This window comes from Bos taurus, chromosome 2, assembly GCF_002263795.3.
Source record: "Bos taurus isolate L1 Dominette 01449 registration number 42190680 breed Hereford chromosome 2, ARS-UCD2.0, whole genome shotgun sequence".
NCBI lineage: Eukaryota > Metazoa > Chordata > Mammalia > Artiodactyla > Bovidae > Bos > Bos taurus.
In genome coordinates, this window is record NC_037329.1 from 26,533,314 (window position 1) to 26,554,164 (window position 20,851).

The following is a 20,851-nucleotide window of genomic DNA, read 5'->3' on the forward strand; positions in this document are numbered from 1 at the left end:
AATCTGATTTTGGTGTTGACCATCTGGTGATGGCATGTGTAGAGTCTTCTCTTGTGTTGTTGGAAGAGGGTGTTTGCTATGACCAGTCCGTTCTCTTGGCAAAACTCTATTAGCCTTTGCCCTGCTTCATTCCGTATTCCAAGGCCAAATTTGCCTGTTACTCCAGGTGTTTCCTGACTACCTACTTTTGCAGTTTTGCAAACTGTTACTGTAAGGGGAAACAGTAAAAGATACACAGTATCTCCATGTGCTGTTTTTCATGATTATATATGAATCTACAATTACCTCAAAATAAAATTTTAAATTCAGTTTTTAAAAATAGAACAACAACAACAAGTATCTCAGCTGGCACTAGAGGTAAAAAACCCTCCTGCCAATGAAGGAAACAAGAGACTCTGGTTCAATCCCTAGGTCCAGAAGATCTCCTGGAGAAGAAAATGGCAACCCACTCCAGTATTCTTGCCTGGAGAATCTCATGGACAGAGAAGCCTGGCGGGCTACCGTCCATAGGGTCGTAAAAGAGTAGGACACGACTGTTCTTCCTGGTTTCTGGCTAGTCTGGATCATTTATTTAGCTCAAACTGCTTACTCTATCTCCTCTCTCTCAACAGATACCACCATCAACAAATATTTATTAGGCCTTTGTTATGTGACAGGAACTTTATGCACTACCTTTACCGCTAAGAACTTTATTCATTTAATCCTCATAACAGATAATTTCAAATTCTATTTTTCATATTAAGTAGCAACCTCAGACACCACTCTCTCTACTTCATCTGCATGCCTCCACGACCTTTTTTTTTCTTCCATTGAAAATAAAAAGAAGGGTCCACTCCCCAAACTAAGGGCAAACTTTTCACTTAAGCACTGTATGCTTCCCTCTCAGGATCCTGACTCCATCCAATATCCTTGTTCTTGCATTTTGAACCCCTGGCTTTCAACTACTCCTACTCTGAATTTAGCTATGTTCACGAATACTCCCATCAATTAAAAAATAAAAAGCTACCCGCAACCTAACTAAACATCAACCATTCTCACTCTTCTTGCAGCCACTTTTCTTAAAAACTGTTCCTATGTATTCTTCCTACTTCCTTTAGTCCCTAATCCACTATAAACTGGCTTCTGCTCCTACCCCATGAAAGCCTAATTTCTTTCCAGCAGTTGACACCACTTCCCATTCCTTAATCTAAATCCTCTCTTGTTTGGACTTCTCTGACATCACCACGCTGTGAGACCTGAAGTAAGTGACACAGTTGACCTAAAAAGAGGGAAACAAAGGAGGGCAAGAGACTGGCAAAGAAAGAAAAGGTGAGTGGAAGTTGCTACTTTTTGAGCGGGGGCTTGGGACACAGGAAGCAGAAAGGGCCACCGTGGGCGCTAAAACAAAGTGAGAGACTTTCACCATCACCTTCATCCTCTTTCTCCCCTCCTCCTTTAAGGGCCTGACGGTACTCAAGGAAAAACTACAGGGTAATGACCACTCGAGAGACAGCTGGGGCCGGCCCCTAGGCTGCGAGAAGGAGCCGGGCACTCCTTGTGGCGCGGCCTCCGCCGACTTAGCGGCGGCGGTGGCGCTCGGGTGAAGGCGGAACCCGTGCGCGAGGCCGCTGTTGCAGCTCGGCGCGGGGCCGCAGGAGGGGCGGACGCGTGTGCGCGTGCGTGGCGGCCCTTCCGGCCCGGGCAGAGGCAGGAGCAGCTTCTGGAAGTGCAGGAACGTGGCGTGTGGATCCCTTGGCGACTCCAGTCGAGTAACCGTGCGGGATACCTTGTAGGCGGGTTGAAGCCTGGCCCCGGACTCCACCCGCCGCTGGCGCTAGGAGAAGAGCGGGAACCTCCTGGGCTGGATGTCCTCAGCTTGGCCCTCAGCCAGCGGCGCTGAAAAAGATACGGGGGATAGGGGTTGGTGAGATGCAGGTGAAGTAGGTTTCTTTACAGATCCAGCGCCTTTAAACCCTGCGCACACTTTTTTAAAAATGAAGAAATTAAAGCTTAAGGAACTAGAGAGTCGCCTGCAACAAGTGGATGGATTCGAAAAGCCCAAGGTCCTTCTAGAACAGTATCCTACCAGGCCGCACATTGCAGGTAGGGCGGCTGCTGATCCCGCCCTTGTTTTGCGGGTTAGTCCTGTCTACTCTTTCTTATAACGAAAATGACAGTTATTTGGATACAAGAATGTCTAGAGAAATTTCGCTCTAAGATTTCACGTTGCGTGGGAGAGGACTTCCTTGACACTGCAGCTGAAAACATCCCACACACAGGACACACTGTTTTACCGTGTGGTTTTCTGCATACCGCTTAATACTGTTAGACATCTTTTTAAAGTGTTTGTTAATCTCATTACACAGTTAACTCCCTGAAGGCAAAAATGTGCTGGTTTTGTTCACACAAGTCCCAGTGTCTAGAGTTCCTTATACTACTTAGGAGCTCAGTAAATATTTGCTAAATTAGGATCAATTTCCTAGTGCAACAAATTTGCCAGTGCAAGGAGTCCTACGCGCTATACTCTGCCCTATAAATGAATACTAAAGTTGGTAGTAGAAAGACTTGAGTTTTAACAAATTCAGCATAGGTGCAATATTAAAAATGCAGATGCATTTCAGTTTTAACAAATGATCTGAGAATCAGCACTGTTGCTTAAGAAGAAGGATTGGTACTGGAAATAAAAGAACACAGGAAAAACCATTATATTTAATAAACATATTACCAAAGTCATTGAGCGAGTCTTTGGAAGATTAAGTTGCTGGGAACACCAGCAGGGAGGAATCCCCTTAACTTCGACATAGTTCTGTTTCTAAGCTGCTAAAGAAAGTCAGGGGAAAAAACTTGTGTACCCGCACTTCACTCCAGCATATTGTCATAATTCCAATAAAAAGTTGCACAAAATTGTGTCTGGGGTAAGACCAGTTTTCCCATTGTAGATAATGATTTTTTTAATGTCTTCTGGCTGTAGTGGAATCGTTGTGGTTTTTTTTTCCCCCCGATAACAATCAGTTGTTTCAAACCCAGTGTGTAACACACACATAGATGTGCTAGTTCTTTGAGATACTATCTCCAAAGACATTAACACCTGCAGCAGTCATCAACAGCACAGTTGATATCCCTGTAATTGTGTGTTCTGATAAAACCTCTGGATCTTGGGGCATCAGTGATGGCCAGCAACCTTTGGTAGGTTCAGAGATAGGCAGGGAGGTATCAGTGGATATTATTCATGCTTAACCTCCATATATTCCCCACTTTCATGTATTTAAAAGATCCCTTTCCCATCCTAGCAGCCTCTGTTCTGCTCCTCAATAGTTCTCTTATCAGGTTTCATTAGTAGATATTGTTTCTGTAGATCATAAGTATATGTGTGTGAATATTTGTGTCTAAAGGCTATATTGTGGATGTAGGTCTTTTCCTTTCCTATTCTAGCTTAATAACACAGAATATTATGACGACTTGAACTTTCTTCTCCAGTTGAGGATTTGTGTAAAGGAAATTTAATTATACGTTATTATTTTTAAACCTGGAACACGAATTTGGGAGAGAGCTTAATAATGCAAGAGGAGAAATTGTTTTACAAAGGGTCATTTGCACAAATTGGATTTTGGTCATCCACTTGCCTACTTTTTAATATATTTTTTGATCTTTCAGCATGTATGCTCTATACAATCCATAATACATATGGTGACATTGAAAATAAAGTGGTTGCAGATCTAGGATGTGGCTGTGGAGTGCTTAGCATTGGAACTGCAATGCTAGGAGCAGGGTATGTGATCCACTATATTTCTATTTTAGTATGGGGTAGTTTTAATAAGAGTAAATAAAATCAACTGAATTATATTTATGAGACTCTACAGTACATGATGAGAAGAATCCAATACTGAGTACATTTTGAATGGGCAGAACGTCAAAACAAACTTAAAAAAAAAAATGGTAACAGCAGCAATTAGAAGCCTATATTTTATATGAACCTGAGTTTCCAACCCCTGACAGTTTGGGAAATCATGCTGTTGAAAGGCATCACTCACTGTCACTTGGCCAGTTGGGTTAAAATGGTGCATGGTTTTGGTTTTGTTGTTTTGATTTAGGAGCTATAAGTATTTACTTTGTGTTTTATATTTATAGGTTGTGTGTTGGATTTGACATAGATGAAGATGCATTGGAAATATTTAATAGGAATGTAGAAGAGTTTGAGTTAACAAATGTAGACGTGGTTCAATGTGATGTATGCTCATTATCTAACAGAATGTCCAAATCATTTGATACAGTAATTATGAATCCTCCCTTTGGGACCAAAAATAATAAAGGTTAGTAATAAGAATCAGCTGTGCTGGTATCTTTGTAAAAAAGCGTTTTAAAAACCATTTTCTCTTTGGATTGTTTGGGTAAGTGACTTTGTCACTGTTCATTAAATAAACCAGTCTCTTACCTGTATAATTATTATAATTTCAATCTCAGTTTGTTTAATGCATGATTAGAGAATTTTTCAATCTTTGTTTTCATAAATTTGTGCTAAGTGAACAAATTTATTCACTTATTATTTATTCTTCATCTGATTTCTAGAATGATTTACCCAACTCTTTTGAAGATTTCCTATAAAGTGTTTTATACTTTTAAAACCTCTTTTTAGTGCCTCAACATTCAAAGATTTCAGTAACAATGACTTACTGTGGCTATTTATTTTATCTGTTTTGTGGGCAAGGAGGGTAGGGAGTGAGTAACAAGAGGAAAAGATATACATAGTTTTAAAAGCCCTCTCTCCACCTGCCCCCACCATTCTGATTACTACTTTACCTGTTCTCTTCTGCCCTCTTTGAAAATTGTTAATTTGGAATATATTAAAATTTTTACTTTAGCCTCATTTAAATGATACAGTATAATTCTGATTTTATTCCATCAACCTTAAAAGATATTTAGACATCTTAGATATTTGTACCCTGTCTTGTTACAGAAAGAATTTGAAACAGCTATTTTTTTTTTAATTTTATTTTATTTTTAAACTTTACAATATTGTATTAGTTTTGCCAAATATCGAAATGAATCCGCCACAGGTATACCTGAAACAGCTGTTTTGGAGTTCAAAAAAAAATGTTTCCAAATCCCTAGTATTCCTTTAATCTTCTATTTTGATAACAATTTTTTCTACTTTTAACAGGGACAGATATGGCATTTCTGAAGACTGCTTTGGAAATGGCAAGAACCGCAGTATATTCTTTACACAAATCCTCAACTAGAGAAGTAAGTTCAAATCATCAAAATATTCTGTGTCATTATTTTTAAATTCATGACAGTGTTTGAAGGATTTACTATCAGTACTAAATACCAAGATATCTAATTCTCCTGAAATTTTTAAACATCTGGCACTTAGAAACTGAATTTTCTCCTTAACTAGCATTTATGAGTAGCTTTATTTGTCAAAGATTTGTCCAGGCAGGAATTAACAGGAAAGAGATTATATAATTCAGGAATAGAGAAGTATGGTGTAACTGTGGTTACAATATCTCCTGGTTTGCTTGGGTAAGTCCTGGTTGATACCTGTAATCCCAGTGTCTCTGTATGGCCTAGTGTACTTAAGAGAGGCAAGGACAGCCTGGTTTTTAAGAACACTGAGACTGGGAAGCTAAACTAAGCTGAGTTCAGAACCCATTTCTTCCATTATTTTTTATTGTCAACACATGACACATGAAGGTGCATAAGACATATTCTAGAAAACTGGGGATGGGGTGGCACAGTTTTTTAGTGTTAGTTTAACACAGTGATCAAGAACACAGACTGTAGAGCCAGACTACCTAGGTAGGTTCAAATCTGCTGCTTCACAGCTGTCTTCTCTTGGTCAAGGTTCATTTTGAGTTCATTCGAGTTCACTTTCATCACTTACACTGTACTCACCTATACTCTTACAGCATAAGGAACTAAGAGTACTTTATACTTTGTAGGGTTGATGTGAGGATTAAATGAGTTAATGTTTACAAAGCACTTAGAATAGTGTATGGCAATTGCTATGTTAGTGGTTATTTTTAAGTGATATATGTATTAAGAGATTTTAAGATTTTGTAGGAAAAATATTTGTATAAATACAGTGTACTGGAATTCAGTTGGGAACAAATTATGACTATATGGTAATCTAATAATCTTTAAAATACATAAAATCGCATAGCTAAAAGGGAGAAGGCAATGGCACCCCACTCCAGTACTCTTGCCTGGAAAATCCCATGGATGGAGGAGCCTGGTAGGCTGCAGTCCATGGGGTCGCTGAGGGTCGGACACGACTGAGTGACTTCACTTTCACTTTTCACTTTCATGCATTGGAGAAGGAAATGGCAACCCACTCCAGTGTTCTTGTCTGGAGAATGCCAGGGACAGGGGAGCCTGGTGGGCTGCCATCTATGGGGTTGCACAGAGTCTGACACGACTGAAGCAATTTAGCAGCAGCACATAGCTAAAAATATATATAGGCATACCTCGTTTTACTGCCCTTTATTGTGTGGGGCTCGGAGAAGGCAATGGCACCCCACTCCAGTACTCTTGCCTGGAGAATCCCAGGGACGGGGGAGCCTGGTGGGCTGCCGTCTATGGGGTCGCACAGAGTCGGACACGACTGAAGCGACTTAGCAGCAGCAGCAGCAGTAGCAGCATTGTGTGGGGCTTCCCCTGATGGTTCAGATGGTAAAGAATCCACCTGCAATGCAGGAGACCTAGGTTCGATCCCTGGGTTGGGAAGATCCCCTGGAGGAGGGCATGGCAACCCACCCCAGTATTCTTGCCTGGAGAATCTCCATGGACAGAGGAGCTTGGTGGGCTACAGTCCCTGGGGTCACAAAGAGTCAGACAAAACTGAGCCACTAAGCATAGCATAGGATTGCACTGTACAGATAATGCATTTTTGCAGGTTTAAGGTTTGTGACAACCTTACTTGAAGCAAGTCTGTCAGCACCATTTTCCCAACAGCATTTACTCACTTTGTGTCTCTGCTCATTTTGGTCATTCTTGCAATATTTCAAACTTTTTTATTGTATTTGTTGGGTGTTGGTGCTCTTTGATATTACTGTTATAGTTGTTTTTGGCATTGTTTAGCAATAACTACTACTACTACTAAGTCGCTTCAGTCGTGTCCGACTCTGCGACCCCATAGACTGCAGCCCACCAGGCTCCGCCGTCCCTGGGATTCTCCAGGCAAGAACACTGGAGTGGGTTGCCATTTCCTTCTCCAATGCATGAAAGTGAAAAGTGAAAGTGAAGTCGCTCAGTCGTGTCCAACTCTTCACAACCCCATGGACTGCAGCCTACCAGGCTCCTCTGTCCATGGGATTTTCCAGGCAAGAGTACTGGAGTGGGGTGCCATTGCCTTCTCTGGTTTAGCAATAAAGTAGTTTTTAATTAAAATATATACTTTTGGGGGACTTCCCTGGTGGTCCAGTGGTTAAGAATCTGTGCTTCCACTTCAGGGGGCATAGTTTGATCCATGGTTGGGTAACTAAGGTCCCACATGCTGTGAGTTCCAGCCCCCAAAAAAGTACTTTTTAAAGACATAATGCTATTGCACACTTAAAAGCCTACAGTATAGTGGAAACAGAACTTTTATATGCATGGGAAACAAGCATTCAGGTTACTTAGTCTTGTGATATTCACTTTATTATTTTGGTCTGTTACCAAGCCTGTAATATCTCTGAGGTACGCCTGAATACTGCTAAACAATTAGTAGTGATACATTTAGGTAAGCAGCAGAACACAATATAACTTTCAGTTCAGTTCAGTTCAGTCACTCAGTCATGTCCAACTCTGCGACCCCATGAATCGCAGCACGCCAGGCCTCTCTGTCCATCACCATCTCCTGGAGTTCACTCAGACTCACGTCCATCAAGTTGGTGATGCCATCCAGCCATCTCATCCTCTGTCATCCCCTTTTCCTCCTGCCCCCAATCCCTCCCAGCATCAGAGTCTTTTCCAATGAGTCAGCTCTTCGCATGAGGTGGCCAAAGTACTGGAGTTTGAGCTTTAGCATTATTCCTTCCAAAGAACACCCAGGGCTGATCTCCTTCAGAATGGACTGGTTGGATCTCCTTGTAGTCCAAGGGACTCTCAAGTCTTCTCCAACACCACACTTCAAAAGCATCAATTCTTCGGCACTCAGCTTTCTTCACAGTCCAACTCTCATCCATACATGACCACTGGAAAAACTTTACTGGTAAATAAATCCCCATTCAGTGAGACCAAACAGCAGTAATTATTGATATCTAAAAAGCCTGTATTGAGGAGGTCCCCAAGACCATCCTCAGGTTTGATGATTCACAGGGAAGTCTAACAGGACTGAGCATATAGTCATACTCATGACTGTGATTTATTACAGCTAAAAGTTACAGAGCAAAATCAGCAAAAAGGGGTGGCTCAGATGGTAAAGCATCTGTCTACAATGCGGGAGATGCAGGTTCGATCCCTGGGTCGGGAAGATCCCTTGGAGAAGGAAATGGCAACCCACTCCAGTACTATTGCCTGGAAAATCCCATGGACGGCGGAGCCTGGTAGGCTACAGTCCATGGGGTTGCAAAGAATCAGACATGACTGAGCAACTTGGTTGGTTGGTTGGTATAGGTCACAGTCCAGGAGAAACTAGGTGCAAGCTTCCAGAGTTCTCTCGCAGTGGAGTCATATGGGATGCACTTAATTTTTCCGGCAAAGAATTTTTGTGACAAGGCACGTGAAATGTTGTTAACCAGGGAAAGGTCACTGGAGACCTGGTGCCAAGGGTTTTTACTGGGGACTGATCACATATGCTCCCCCTTGCCTGGCATATACCCAAATCCCAGACTCCCAGAAGCAAAACAGGTATTCAGCATAAAGAGTTTAAGTACAGTAAGCCGCTGTTATTAAGGAATGGGCAGTGAAAACTCTCAAAAATCTAAGTTCCCATACTCCAACCAAAGGTGACTAATATGTAGATCTTCCAAGGATAAGCAGTCAGGCCTGCTGTGGATTCTTCTGCACAGCCTGGCATAGGTCTTATATTACTCATACATAGTTCATGAAAACCAAGTAAAATATGCCAATAAAGAGTGCAACTAAGCAGCAAAGTCTAATAACTTGAATAAATTCCTAGTCACATTACCAGGGAATGCCTGTCTTCATTGTTTGGTATTGCCATGTTCCACCACCAGGAGGCAGCAGTATCAGCATTGTCTTGGCTGCTTTAATAGAATTTTAAGCAAGTATCTCTGGGACATGTGAACATGTGGACAGGGAACCCTGGCGTGCTGCAGTCCATCAGGTCATGAAGAGTTGGACATGACTGAGTGAACTGAACTGAGGCAAATATTTACTTAAATACAGTTTTATATTTTGGCAATGCAGAAGTATTTCCATTAGCAGAGTAACTAAATAGTTTGAGAAATTAATCTGGTGTGTGTTGTGCATATTGTGAAGGAGGTGTGATGATGAACTTCTAGTATTAAACATCCTTAGATTATGCTGTAGATATATCTGCTATAAGCCTTGTGATAATTTTGCTTAAGTATTCTATTGTAACTAGTATCATTATCATTGAAGCTTATTTCAGACAGACCCCTTAACTATAGACCCTTGTCTCTCTTAAGTACTTGGCCCTCTATTCATAATATAGGTGCATTTGATACAACTTTTTGATAGAAAATTTGATAGAAAAGCCATGTCCTGGCAGACTTATACAATTTACTGAAAACTTCCACTGGAAGCCAAGTATTTGTTCTTTGCAGGCTCAGACAGAACCTTATATATCATCACAGTGACTCCAATAAGCTAGATGACTCTAAAAGTTGTTGCCTTATCTTTCATTAGGCATTATAAGAACTTAAGTTCTTGGCTCATAGTTAAATATGTGAACCTTAAATTTAGGGAAATTTAAATAGCTAAAACCAGCATTTAGTACTTGTTTTGTGTGCCACCACAGTTCAAAGCACTTTTCAGTCTACAACCATCTGATGAGATACCATTACTATCTTCATTTAACAGATGAGGGACCTGAGGCACAGAAAGCATAATTTTCTCAGAGTTACACAGCTAACAGAGCTTTAGTTCAAATGCAGGGTGTCTGATTCCAGAAACTGTCCTTAACCTCTATACCATACTGCCACTGAATTGCCCATGGACAGATCTCTGCTGGTTTCTGGGAGAGCTGTGTATTTATCTTTAATATTTTTATGCACATCAAAGTCCATCAAAGGACTCTGAAGTAACAGCTTTATTACTTGAATTATATAGTTAAGATTATTAAACGGCTTGGCTTCTTACTAAAATATTATCCATCCAGTTGAAAAAAATTTTAAAGGTCTAAATTCTAATGAAACTTTAAAAGCTTGAAAACTTACAATCAAGTATTAGTAAGAAGCAATTTTTTGAAAACTGTTTTAAGACCAACTCACATTAACATGTTTATGTTCAGCATATTCAAAAGAAAGCTGCAGAGTGGAAGGTCAAGATAGATATTATTGCAGGTAAGACGATTTTTAAGTTTCTCACAAAACAAATCTCAACCATAATTATCTATGTTTGGTAATGGGTTGTAAATGGAGTAAAGGGAGGGTATCAGTGTTTGCTCAAGATTATCCCAATGTATGCATTTTACTGAGAACTTTTAAGTGATCTAAGAGCTTGGGCTTAAAAGTTTGTCAAGTCTTCGTTTGAAGTCCATTCCTGAAACATACCACCAGACTATGCTTGAATTACTTTTCTATTTCAATTTTCTAATTGTTCCTGGAGTCAAATAACATGAAGCTTTTTCTTTTAGTGGGGAACAGAATATAATCATCCACACTATGTAAATCATGTTCGATACATTTTTATTAGTAAATTGCATAATAATACTCACAGACATCAAAATGGGAAAAGCATATAACTAGAAGCTGACTCTAACCCAATTAATTCTGAAAAGTCTGAAATAAGAGTATACAATAAGGGGGAATTTTTTTTTTTTGGATTGGATTTAACAACATAACTAGAACTGTCACCTTCTGTATTCCTATTCAGTACTGCCATTCCTTATTAGTTTAAGATATAATATGCAACATGGAGACCTTAGAAGAGTTCCAATAGTAGTATACCAAGCCAGGGCCTTGCTACTCCAAGTGTGGTTGTCAAGTATGGACCATCGGCCTTGACATCCCTTGGGAGCTTGTCAGACTTGCAGGATTCAGGCTCCACCCAGACAAACTGAATTACAATCTGCATTTGAACAGGATTAGATTTGAAGGTGATTTGTTTGCACATTAAAATTTGAGAGCTGTGATTTAGAGAGTGCTTAGTAGGAAGATAATTAGCTACTTACTACCGTTACTAAAATCCAAACCTGAAAGATAATCATGATTATTACGAAATTGGTAGCTATAGATTATTTAGGAAATTACAAATAGGAAGGTACTACCATATTTAAGTCAAGGGTGGTAAATGTGTGGAAGTACAATTTTCATCCTTAGGTGGCTTTTGTTTTATAGAGCTGCGATACGACCTGCCAGCATCATACAAGTTTCATAAAAAAAAATCAGTAAGTCTCTTGATTCTGGTTTATCCACATTCAGTACTGAAAAACTTCACAATAATTATTTCTAATGTTGTCAAGTTGCTTGAGTAAATACAGAAAGCCAGCATAGAAGATAAATATTTAACTAAAACAGAATGGGCCTATAATCACAACAGCCAATATGCTGGTAAATTAAAAAAAAATAAACTTAGTTTATTTTTATGCAGTATACATTTTATTACTTTGTACTAATACATTCTCATATTACAAAGGCAACTTAATGGAAGAATGTTTCTTTTGATAGTTGAATAATCCGAAAGAACACAAACAGAACTGCACATTAAAAAACGTATTTCGATAACAAAAGACAAGTTCAACAACAACAACAAAAAAATCTTCTTTTCTTACAGGTAGACATCGAAGTGGATCTAATTCGGTTTTCTTTTTAACAGCCTCCAAAGACAAAAGCAGCTTAAAATCTAATTTAAATGAATAAAAAATTTGTTTATTAAACTACTGGTCTCCGGCACCATTTTCTGTTTTCTGTTGTTTTGATGGAGGTTCTTTGTCTGTTTCTTCTCTTGCTCTTTTTACTGCTCCTATACAATAAAAATTTTCATTAAGGGCACTGAAAGCATTAATCTTGAGCATAATTATCAAAAATAATTTTGTTTAAAAAGATTAGCAATAACTTCCCTACACTAATGAGGAAAGGCTTTTCCTTTAGTACAGACCTGCTCTCTAAATTTAGCTTCCAAGTATTTTTGTTTTCCATATGTAACAACATCATAACCAGGATCAATCACAATCTGAGAATATCACTTAAACAAAACCACACTGCTGTTCTCGCCCAAATAATTTTTCATCAGAGTACCAAAGGATTAGAAAAACTTACGAGATGCACCATTTTCATCACGTTCATCATCACTATCAAATTTCGTTTTCTTGCCCTGAAACTGTACTTTTCCTTTAGCAGACCCAGCCTGGGCAGCTTTATTTCCCTTTCCTTTTCCTTTAAATCTTCGACCTGTAGAGACATAATTAAGAAATCATCAATCTTTTAAATCTCTTGTCAATGTCTTTTTTTTTTTTTTTTAAATATGGAACGCTTCACGAATTTGCGTGTCATCCTTGCGCAGGGGCCATGCTAATCTTCTCTGTATCGTTCCAATTTTAGTATATGTGCTGCCGAAGCGAGCACTTGTCAATGTCTTTTAACAGCAATTATAAATTTTTAACCAAGTAAATGAGTTAAATTGTAAAAGAAAATCAGAACTAATGACCTTTTGACTTCCATTTGTTTAGAGATTCTTGTTGATCTTCTATTATTTTTTTCAGTGCTTCTTTTTCCACATCTCCTTCTAGTACTTCCCAGGTGACTTCTTTGTTCCTTAGTTGTAGGTTACCATTATTGGCCTCTTTTGCTTTATCCAGTGCTTCCTTAGCTTTTTCTTTAAATAGAATTATTCCCTACACCAAAGACAGAAAACAAAAGCCAGGGAATTCTACTGAACATTGGACATCAGGAAGGAAGTTATTAAAAAACTTGCCGTCAGTTAATTTCCAATAGTTATTCACAGCACAATCTCAAAAATATCAATCAGACATTATGTCCAGTTACAACAGTAATAAAACAATTGCTTTCTTCTTTAATGTCATCTTAAGATAAAAGTTTCTACGGGTTTTTTAAATTGATTGGTAAAAAACATATGAATATTTCCAAACCTCTTTGGCGCCTCTGACAAAGTGTATCCATTTTATTTCACCATGATTTGAGAAAAGGGTGTGCAAATCTTCTCTACACGTCTGATCATCTAAGTCTCCTGAAAATTTCAGCAAGCAGCCAATCTTTTCTTCTAGAGATTTCTGTAAAAATATACAAGGCAATATAAAGTTTCTTAAAAACAAGCTGGAATCAAGATTGCAGGGAGAAATATCAATAACCTCAGATATGCAGATGACACCACCCTTATCGCAGAAAGTGAAGAGGAACTAAAAGGCCTCTTGATGGAAGTGAAAGAGAAGAGTGAAAAAGTTGGCTTAAAGCTCAACATTCAGAAAACAAAGACCATGGCATCTGGTCCCATCACTTCATGGGAAATAGATGGGAAAACAGTGGAAACAGTGTCAGACTTTATTTTGGGGGGCTCCAAAATCACTGCAGATGGTGACTGCAGCCATGAAATTAAAAGATGCTTACTCCTTGGAAGAAAAGTGATGACCAACCTAGGTAGCATATTGAAAAGACATTACTTTGCCAAAAAGGTCCGTCTAGTCAAGGCTATGGTTTTTCCAGCGGTCATGTATGGATGTGAGAGTTGGACTGTGAAGAAAGCTGAGCGCCGAAGAATTGATGCTTTTGAACTGTGGTGTTGGAAAAGACTCTTGAGAGTCCCTTGGACTGCAAGGAGATCCAACCAGTCCATTCTAAAGGAGATTAGCCCTGGGTGTTCTTTGGAAGGACTCATGCTAAAGCTGAAACTCTAGTACTTTGGCCACCTCATGTGAAGAGCTGACTCATTGGAAAAGACTGATGCTGGGAGGGATTGAGGGCAGGAGAAGGGGACGACAGAGGATGAGATGGCTGGATGGCATCACCAACTCGATGGACGTGAGTCTGAGTGAACTCCAGAAGTTGGTGATGGACAGGGAGGCCTGGCGTGCTGTGATTCATGGGGTCGTAAAGAGTCGGACACGACTGAGCGACTGAACTGAAAAGCAACCACAAACCAGAAATGGCATGTACCACTCTCTACATATATAAGGAACAACCAGAAGCTAAAATGCTGTTTTGAAGTAGTTTAAGTAGTTGGTGTGTTTTCTTTTATCATCCTTTATTCTACATGGCTTCTGATTTTAACTTATTTTAACTTCTCCAGCAAGTAATCACTAGTTATTATGTAAATCTTATTGCTCTGGATAAGTAGTAATATTAGGCAATATTTGGCTAGTACTTCAGTGCATTGACAACTGCAGACTTGCTTACATTATTTTCTTTAAAAAGTCTCCAGAGCTTTTTATTCTAACTTTGAATTACAGATTTCTTAAGAGACTAGTAATATATACTTACCATTTCAGCATTTTCTGCTAGCTTTTGTTTTTCTTCTTGCTCTCTACAAATAAAAATATCATTAGACCATTTCCATCTACTTTATGCATAAGAAAATTAAACCCTGATAAAGTTAACCTTAATCATGATTACTAATCATGTTACTACTTAGTAACAAAAGCCAGTCCTTGGGTTTTCTGACTGTCTGATGCTAGAGTGCAACAGAATGTGGCCCTAGGTTTATCAAGGCAGCTTAGGACCTCAATATTTCATTAGCAGAAGAAAGGTCTATTGCTACTCATATTTCAGAGCTCATCATCAGCTTCACATCCCAGAACCAATAACCTTTGTCAAAGCTTTAAGGAACTAAAATGTGATTAGCTCAACATACTTACTGTTTAGCTCGTAATTTAGCTTCCATTTTATTTTGCTTTCTTTCTTCATTTTTTTTGGTGAAATAATCTTCCCTAAGGACAAAAAATGTAAAGGCTAAGTTCATGAGAACTTTCAAAGACTGACAGTTAAAGTGAATAAGATATCCCATAAGAATAAATGTTACATTTTCTACCAACACAATTACCTATAAATTCAAAATACAATAAGGAAGTTACTCTTAAAATAACAGCGTGACTAACAAATAATTCACATGCCATAAAATTCACCCTTTTAAAGTAAATAATTCAATGCTTTCAGTATAACACTGAGAGCATGATTTATCACTATGCATCTCTAGGTCCGTCAGGTTTATTCTATTTAGAAGACTGTACAATGCAGAAGTAGATTATGGGCCTGCAATTCACTTTATCATGAAAATGTCCAGTCTGTGCTAGTTTTTAGACACAAAGAGAGATACACAAGAATGTGATTCAAATCTCTATTTATTAATCCTCTGTACTGTATGAACACACAGGCATATAGACTATGAGAAATATAAATAGATAATAATTGTATGGTGATCTATTCTCTAACCACACCAAAAGCTCAGATTTTACCATCAAGCCTAATTATAAGTTTCACATACAAAACAAGTACTGAAACTTAACCTTGTTTATTCACTGCTAGCAGTGAAAAGCTCCTAATAAACCCTTCCTTACAGTCAAAGGACTAATAGTACCACTGAAAGAACTTAAGTATTTCTCAAAGAATGCCTAAGGATACTAAAAATACTGGTCTGTCTTATCCCAGTGTTTCAATTCTAGATAACTAAGTGCCCTCCCCTCAAAAAAGTCAGCAAACAGACTTACTTGAAAAGTATTAACAGGTCTGTGTCTTTGTACTTCTGGCCAGGGGTCTCAACAAACTTTTTAGCTGATTCAATACTATCAAATACAGCAAATATTGAACCCTTTGAAAAAAGGAAGAAAAAGAATTTTTTAAAGTTACATCCCAGTTTTTTTCAACCAGAAAAAGTAACAACATACAAGCATACCTTAAATGCTTTGTGCAAGGTTCTTCTCATCTGAATATTTAGTACTTGACCTTTATCTTCTAACCATTCTTTTATGTCATCAAGAGCTGCATCTGTCGGGAAGCCTTTCTACCAAAAGAAGAAACACACAAATGGCAGCTCAAGGAAACAATGTCTCAGAAATTCTGATTTACTGTGTCTTGAAATGAAGCCAGGATATACATATTATCTTTCTGTCTCTTAAATGTTTAATAGCTCTAGTTAAAAGCTGTATTGACCAGTGCAATAGAAGTGACCCGTTTATCTGGGATCCACTTCAAAATAATCTAGGTAGGGCAAAGATAAAGCAATATTAATCACGTTAATAACTGTTGGATAATGGTACATTATATATTCAGTCTACTTTTGTATGTCTTAATTTTTGCAGTATAAAAAAATCTACTTAAAAATTAATGTTAAAATAGCTATCAAGTTTAACTGTTGATAAATAACAGCTGATATGCACTGGGTGCTTACAGTACGTCAAAGATTTTGTCCAATGTTATATGTTTTGTTTTTTTTTTCATTTAATTCTAACAACAGTTCTATAAGGTAAAAAATATTATCCCCACGTAGGAAGATAAGGCTTAGAAAGGTTAAGAACATTGCCCAGGAATATACAGCAAGTGGTGAAGCTATGATTCCTGAGTCCTTATTCTTATCCAATAAGAATCTATGTTATTTCTAAATAACTTTTAAGACACAATTAAAGGCCCACTTACAATATAAACAGATCTGTTTTTTACATCATTTTTATACTCATCAGTCACTTCAGGGAGAGGTTTGCTTGGAGATCTTCTAATTTTAGTTTTATCTTCACTTATTTCCATGAGTTCTGCCTTTGATTTGCTCAGGGCCTCTACTATTACATTAAAGTCTGTCGTTAAACGGTTTAACCTGAACGAATACATATAAAAGCATTGTAAGATTTAGGAAAAGCCCTTGCTGTTAACAGAAAATCTAATAACTTAAAAATGTTTTTACCTATTAAACTTTATCATTATCTCCAAAGGTACCCAGCCTTCATCCAGTTTGATCTGTTCCTTTAAAAATTTGTCCCGTGGCAAATTGAAGTCTCCAAAATAATACTGCAAGATAATTACAATATACTGCAGAGCACTGTAGAATATCGACTCTAATCGTGGAGTTTTAAAAATTACCATTACATCACCAAATTCTAGTCTTTAAAAGTAGCAATATGTGTCAAAAGTTAACTGGCAATAAACATTTTCCCTTAAATACACTTTAATAAAATACTTATAGTACAAATTAAAACTAAAAATGACTATTGAAACAATGTAATTAGCAGATATAATAGAAAGCCTTAAAACAAATTTAAGGATTTAATAGATGAAAAGCCTCATTTCAGTGTGGAAAGAAGAGATTGTTATAAAAAATGGAATAAACTTGTTAATCACTCTAATTTAATTTTTTTTAAATTAGAAAAATCTAAAAGTTTATTAAATTTCCAGTGTTATTTTAAATTCCCTGTTACAACTTTACTAGTTTCTTTACAATTGTGAAGAAAAATTACAAATTATTCTGTGTTCAATATTTAGATACAAAAAGTTTATCAAAATGTATAATTGAAAGCAATGAAAAACATTTTCACCTAACAAGTTTGCCAAAAATTCTAAAAATAAGAATACCTAGTATTGGCTTGAACACAGAAAAATGGTCATGCAGGTAGAGATATTAACCAGATATTAATTTGATATTAAATATCAAGTTATTAAGAAAAATCGTGCATACCCTTGAGGCAGAAATCAGTAAACATGTTTAATAGTATTTATTTATAAAGATACTCATCACAGAACTATTACAGTTAAAAAATTGGAAATGTCCTACATATCAAATAGTAAATGGTATAAATTATTGATGATATGAAACTACTACCCCAAAATGCATCCTATTTTTGGTGGGAGGGAAAGGGAAAAAAAATTATGTTATCGTGAGTACTGACCAATGTGTCAAAGGGTCATCAGTCTTTTAACCTTGACTACCTCAACAGCATGAGATTTGAGAAGGGGTAGGTTGTTGGAAGGGACATTATTGACCTTTTCCACATACATTTTTGTATTATTCCAAATACTGAACATGGAATAATTTATAATTTTTCTTCACAATTATAAAGAAATTAGTAAAAAAAAGTTGTAACACAGGAAATTTAAAATAACAGAGAAGTGCAACTTTTTACAATACCTAAATTAAAAAAAAGTTTAAGAGAACTTTGAGAACAGACACTTAAAAGTTACGATGACTGAGAAGACCTAATTGAGCAGAAAAACTATCAGGACCTTCAAGAATACAGTGCTTTTTAACAGGGAAGGTATTTCACAAAGAATTTTTTAATTATCCTTCTATGTGCTATGCATTATTCCAAAATGTTTAACATTTTATGAACTACTGTAAACCTCACAACCATCTTATGAGGGTACTAATTCTATCCTCATTTTATAGACCAGGAAACAAAAGCAGTAAAGAAGTAAAGTTATGCTGGTCTATAGTGTTACCTTTTGAAATGTCTTTGTCCTTGGGTTTTAGAAACTGGCTCCACCAATATAACTGTACACTACTGTACATCTACCTTAACACCAGAATCAAAAACAAACCAAAATGTTCGATAGGTCAGTATATCAAAATTAAATGCTTTTTGTTTTAAGGTCCTAAATGTCCTCTTAAAGAATCTGTTTTCACATTGTAATACCACAAGAATCATACCTCAATTTGATGACAGATTTTGGCCTCCAGAGCAGCCATTTTTTCATTATCACCATTTTCAGCCATTTTGGCTCTCTGCAAAAATTTACAAATTGGCATAAAAGTTATTTACCTTTTACACAGAACTCAAGACATTTAAAAGAATGTTTTAATTATCAATATCCCTCTATTTTCCTAAATAAAAACCAATTTCACAGGTTCAATTTCTCTACTCAATTTTCTGATTTCAACAAAAGAAAAATTTTGAAATAAGTGACGAAAAACTATCAACGATCCTCACTTCTTTCAGCCATTGTTCTATCCTCTATAACAAAGTGAGTGGGTCATCTTCATTTAGCTGATCCAGAAAGCTGAGGGAAAAAACTCCATGTATAGCGTATCAGTTGTCAATATCATGGATCTCAGTCTTGTTTGGTGTGAGCTGAATTTCTTAAAATCAGCCACAGTTGATTTACCAAAAACAAGATTATGTTATAGAAACTTTTGGGTGAAACAAAATTTTAAAAATGTTACACAGCGTTAAATAAATGCTAATATTAATATATGAAAACGATCATTTGAGAACCTGAGAACACTAAAAGAACATTAAACTGGAGTATGCCTACTATTTGGGCTTCTCAGGCAGCACTAGTGGTAAAGAACCCGCCAACCAATGCAGAAGACAGAGATGGGTTCCATCCCTGGGTGGGGAAGAAACCCTGGAGGGCATGGCAACCCACTGCAGTATTCTTGCCTAGAGAATCCCATGGACAGAACAGCTTTCTGGGCTACTGTCCATAGGGTCGCAGAGTCGGACATGACTGAAGCTGACTGAGCATGCACATACACATGCCTACTAACACTGGTTAACCTAACAGCCACATTCCTGTTTCACATCCTTCACAATAACATTGCAAGAAAATCATAAGTCTGTGAAGTTGGTTTGCTAGGACTAACAGTCTCCTGACTTCAAATTATTTGCTTCTAGTACTCCATTAAGCCATCAAAACACACTGTATAAAAGTATATTTATAAGAATTCATCAAGGCTATCTGCCATTGGTTAACTCTAGTGATCCACTTCTTGGAGGCAACCCTTCATAACTTGTAATTACTATGCAATAACATGGATGCACACTGGAAGCTCTCCTATGGTGCAACACCTTACTGACAAAATTTGGTCAATCTTACCCAGTGGTTTTTCCACCACAATTCCTAAGTTATTACCGTGATCTGTTGTTGATTAGTCGCTTAGTCGTGTCCGACTCTTTTGCGATCCCATGGACTGCAGCCTACCAGGCTCCTCTGTCCACGGAAATTCCCAGGCAAGAATACTGGAGTGGGTTTCTATTTCCTTGTCCAGGGGATCTTCCAGACTCAGGGATCGAACCAGCGTCTCCTGCACTGGCAGGCGAGTTCTTTACCACTGAGACACCAGGGAAGCCCTACTGTACTCCAGAGCCTTCTATTAAAAAAAAGGTGAAATAAAAGAACTATTTAGTCCCCGTAACACTTCTTTGGGCTACTCAAAACTGGAACTTCGTTTCATGAGATACACTCTTAGAATGTACAACTGAAATATTACCCACGTTTTTCAATTTCGTTCAGAAGCCCTAATGTGAGTGAATAATGACCGTTAAAACCCAAGAGAGTGACGCCAGGAGAGCATCTGCGGCCCCGATTCCCTGACCCCAGTCTGTCTCGTATGATCCAAGAAACCCTTCTGCGTTTAACCCACATCAACCTCCCCAGAATCTTATACAGCCCAACCAAACATTCGCTTTCGGCGACAGAAGATACGAAACCTTAAAGACGCAGTGGGGAATGCAGGGAGCCTGCGTCCAAATAATCCGCCACAGTCCATCCCAAAGCAACCAATTGGTCGCCTGGGCCCCAGCCACGTGCGAGGATATCCTAGCTCCCGCGAAGAACGCAGGATCGGCTCCCCACCTCGCAGCGGCCCGCGTCCCTTAGCCCCCAGCGCAGCTTGCCACGACCGGCTGCGGCCCACGCGGCGCTCGCCCGGAACGCGAGGAAGGCGAGGAGCGGACGCACCCAGCGTGAGGCAGCAATGAAAGGGACGCGCCGTCGCGCAACACGCAAAACAGACCCTTTTGTACTTTCTTCTCCTTAGCCACCTAGAGTTGCTCACCTTTCAGTTCCTGGCCCCACAGAGACGCGCCACAGGG

At 38.3% G+C, this 20,851-nt stretch overlaps 2 protein-coding genes and 1 non-coding gene across 5 annotated transcripts; 1 reads left to right on the forward strand and 2 right to left on the reverse strand.

The window, feature by feature from the left end:
* The first annotated feature begins 1,659 nt into the window (after positions 1 to 1,659).
* On the forward strand, positions 1,660 to 11,980 carry METTL5 (methyltransferase 5, N6-adenosine). 3 transcript variants are annotated; one of them, NM_001099135.2, is made up of 7 exons: positions 1,660 to 2,082; positions 3,634 to 3,748; positions 4,108 to 4,289; positions 5,138 to 5,220; positions 10,394 to 10,445; positions 11,442 to 11,491; positions 11,878 to 11,980. In NM_001099135.2, exons 1-7 carry the CDS (start codon positions 1,974 to 1,976, stop codon positions 11,914 to 11,916), a joined length of 630 nt encoding a protein of 209 aa, NP_001092605.1. In that variant the 5' UTR covers positions 1,660 to 1,973; the 3' UTR covers positions 11,917 to 11,980. The 3 variants fall into 3 exon arrangements, with proteins under 3 accessions (NP_001092605.1, XP_024833331.1, XP_024833341.1); XM_024977563.2 differs by having other exon boundaries at positions 1,665 to 2,082; positions 11,442 to 11,980; XM_024977573.2 differs by having other exon boundaries at positions 2,028 to 2,117; positions 11,442 to 11,980.
* On the reverse strand, positions 10,774 to 20,823 carry SSB (small RNA binding exonuclease protection factor La). The gene is given in 12 exon segments (NM_176665.2): positions 10,774 to 12,066; positions 12,363 to 12,494; positions 12,751 to 12,937; positions 13,193 to 13,333; positions 14,538 to 14,580; positions 14,912 to 14,983; positions 15,761 to 15,861; positions 15,946 to 16,053; positions 16,686 to 16,860; positions 16,948 to 17,051; positions 18,685 to 18,759; positions 20,815 to 20,823. Coding segments are annotated over 11 exon segments (1,215 nt in total). The 5' UTR covers positions 18,751 to 18,759; positions 20,815 to 20,823; the 3' UTR covers positions 10,774 to 11,980.
* On the reverse strand, positions 12,562 to 12,668 carry LOC112443694 (U6 spliceosomal RNA). The gene has a single exon (XR_003032102.1). It is a non-coding gene; the product is annotated as a U6 spliceosomal RNA (small nuclear RNA).
* Positions 20,824 to 20,851: the final 28 nt, after the last annotated feature.

What these genes read in the sequence shown, in the direction of transcription:
- METTL5 (XM_024977563.2), top strand. Translation starts at nt 1,974, where the DNA reads ATGAAGAAATTAAAGCTTAAGGAACTAGAGAGTCGCCTGCAACAAGTG. An exon ending in TACCAGGCCGCACATTGCAG is followed by an intron (nt 2,083 to 3,633) that starts GTAGGGCGGCTG and finishes TTGATCTTTCAG; the next exon opens with CATGTATGCTCTATACAATC. An exon ending in TGGGACCAAAAATAATAAAG is followed by an intron (nt 4,290 to 5,137) that starts GTTAGTAATAAG and finishes TACTTTTAACAG; the next exon opens with GGACAGATATGGCATTTCTG.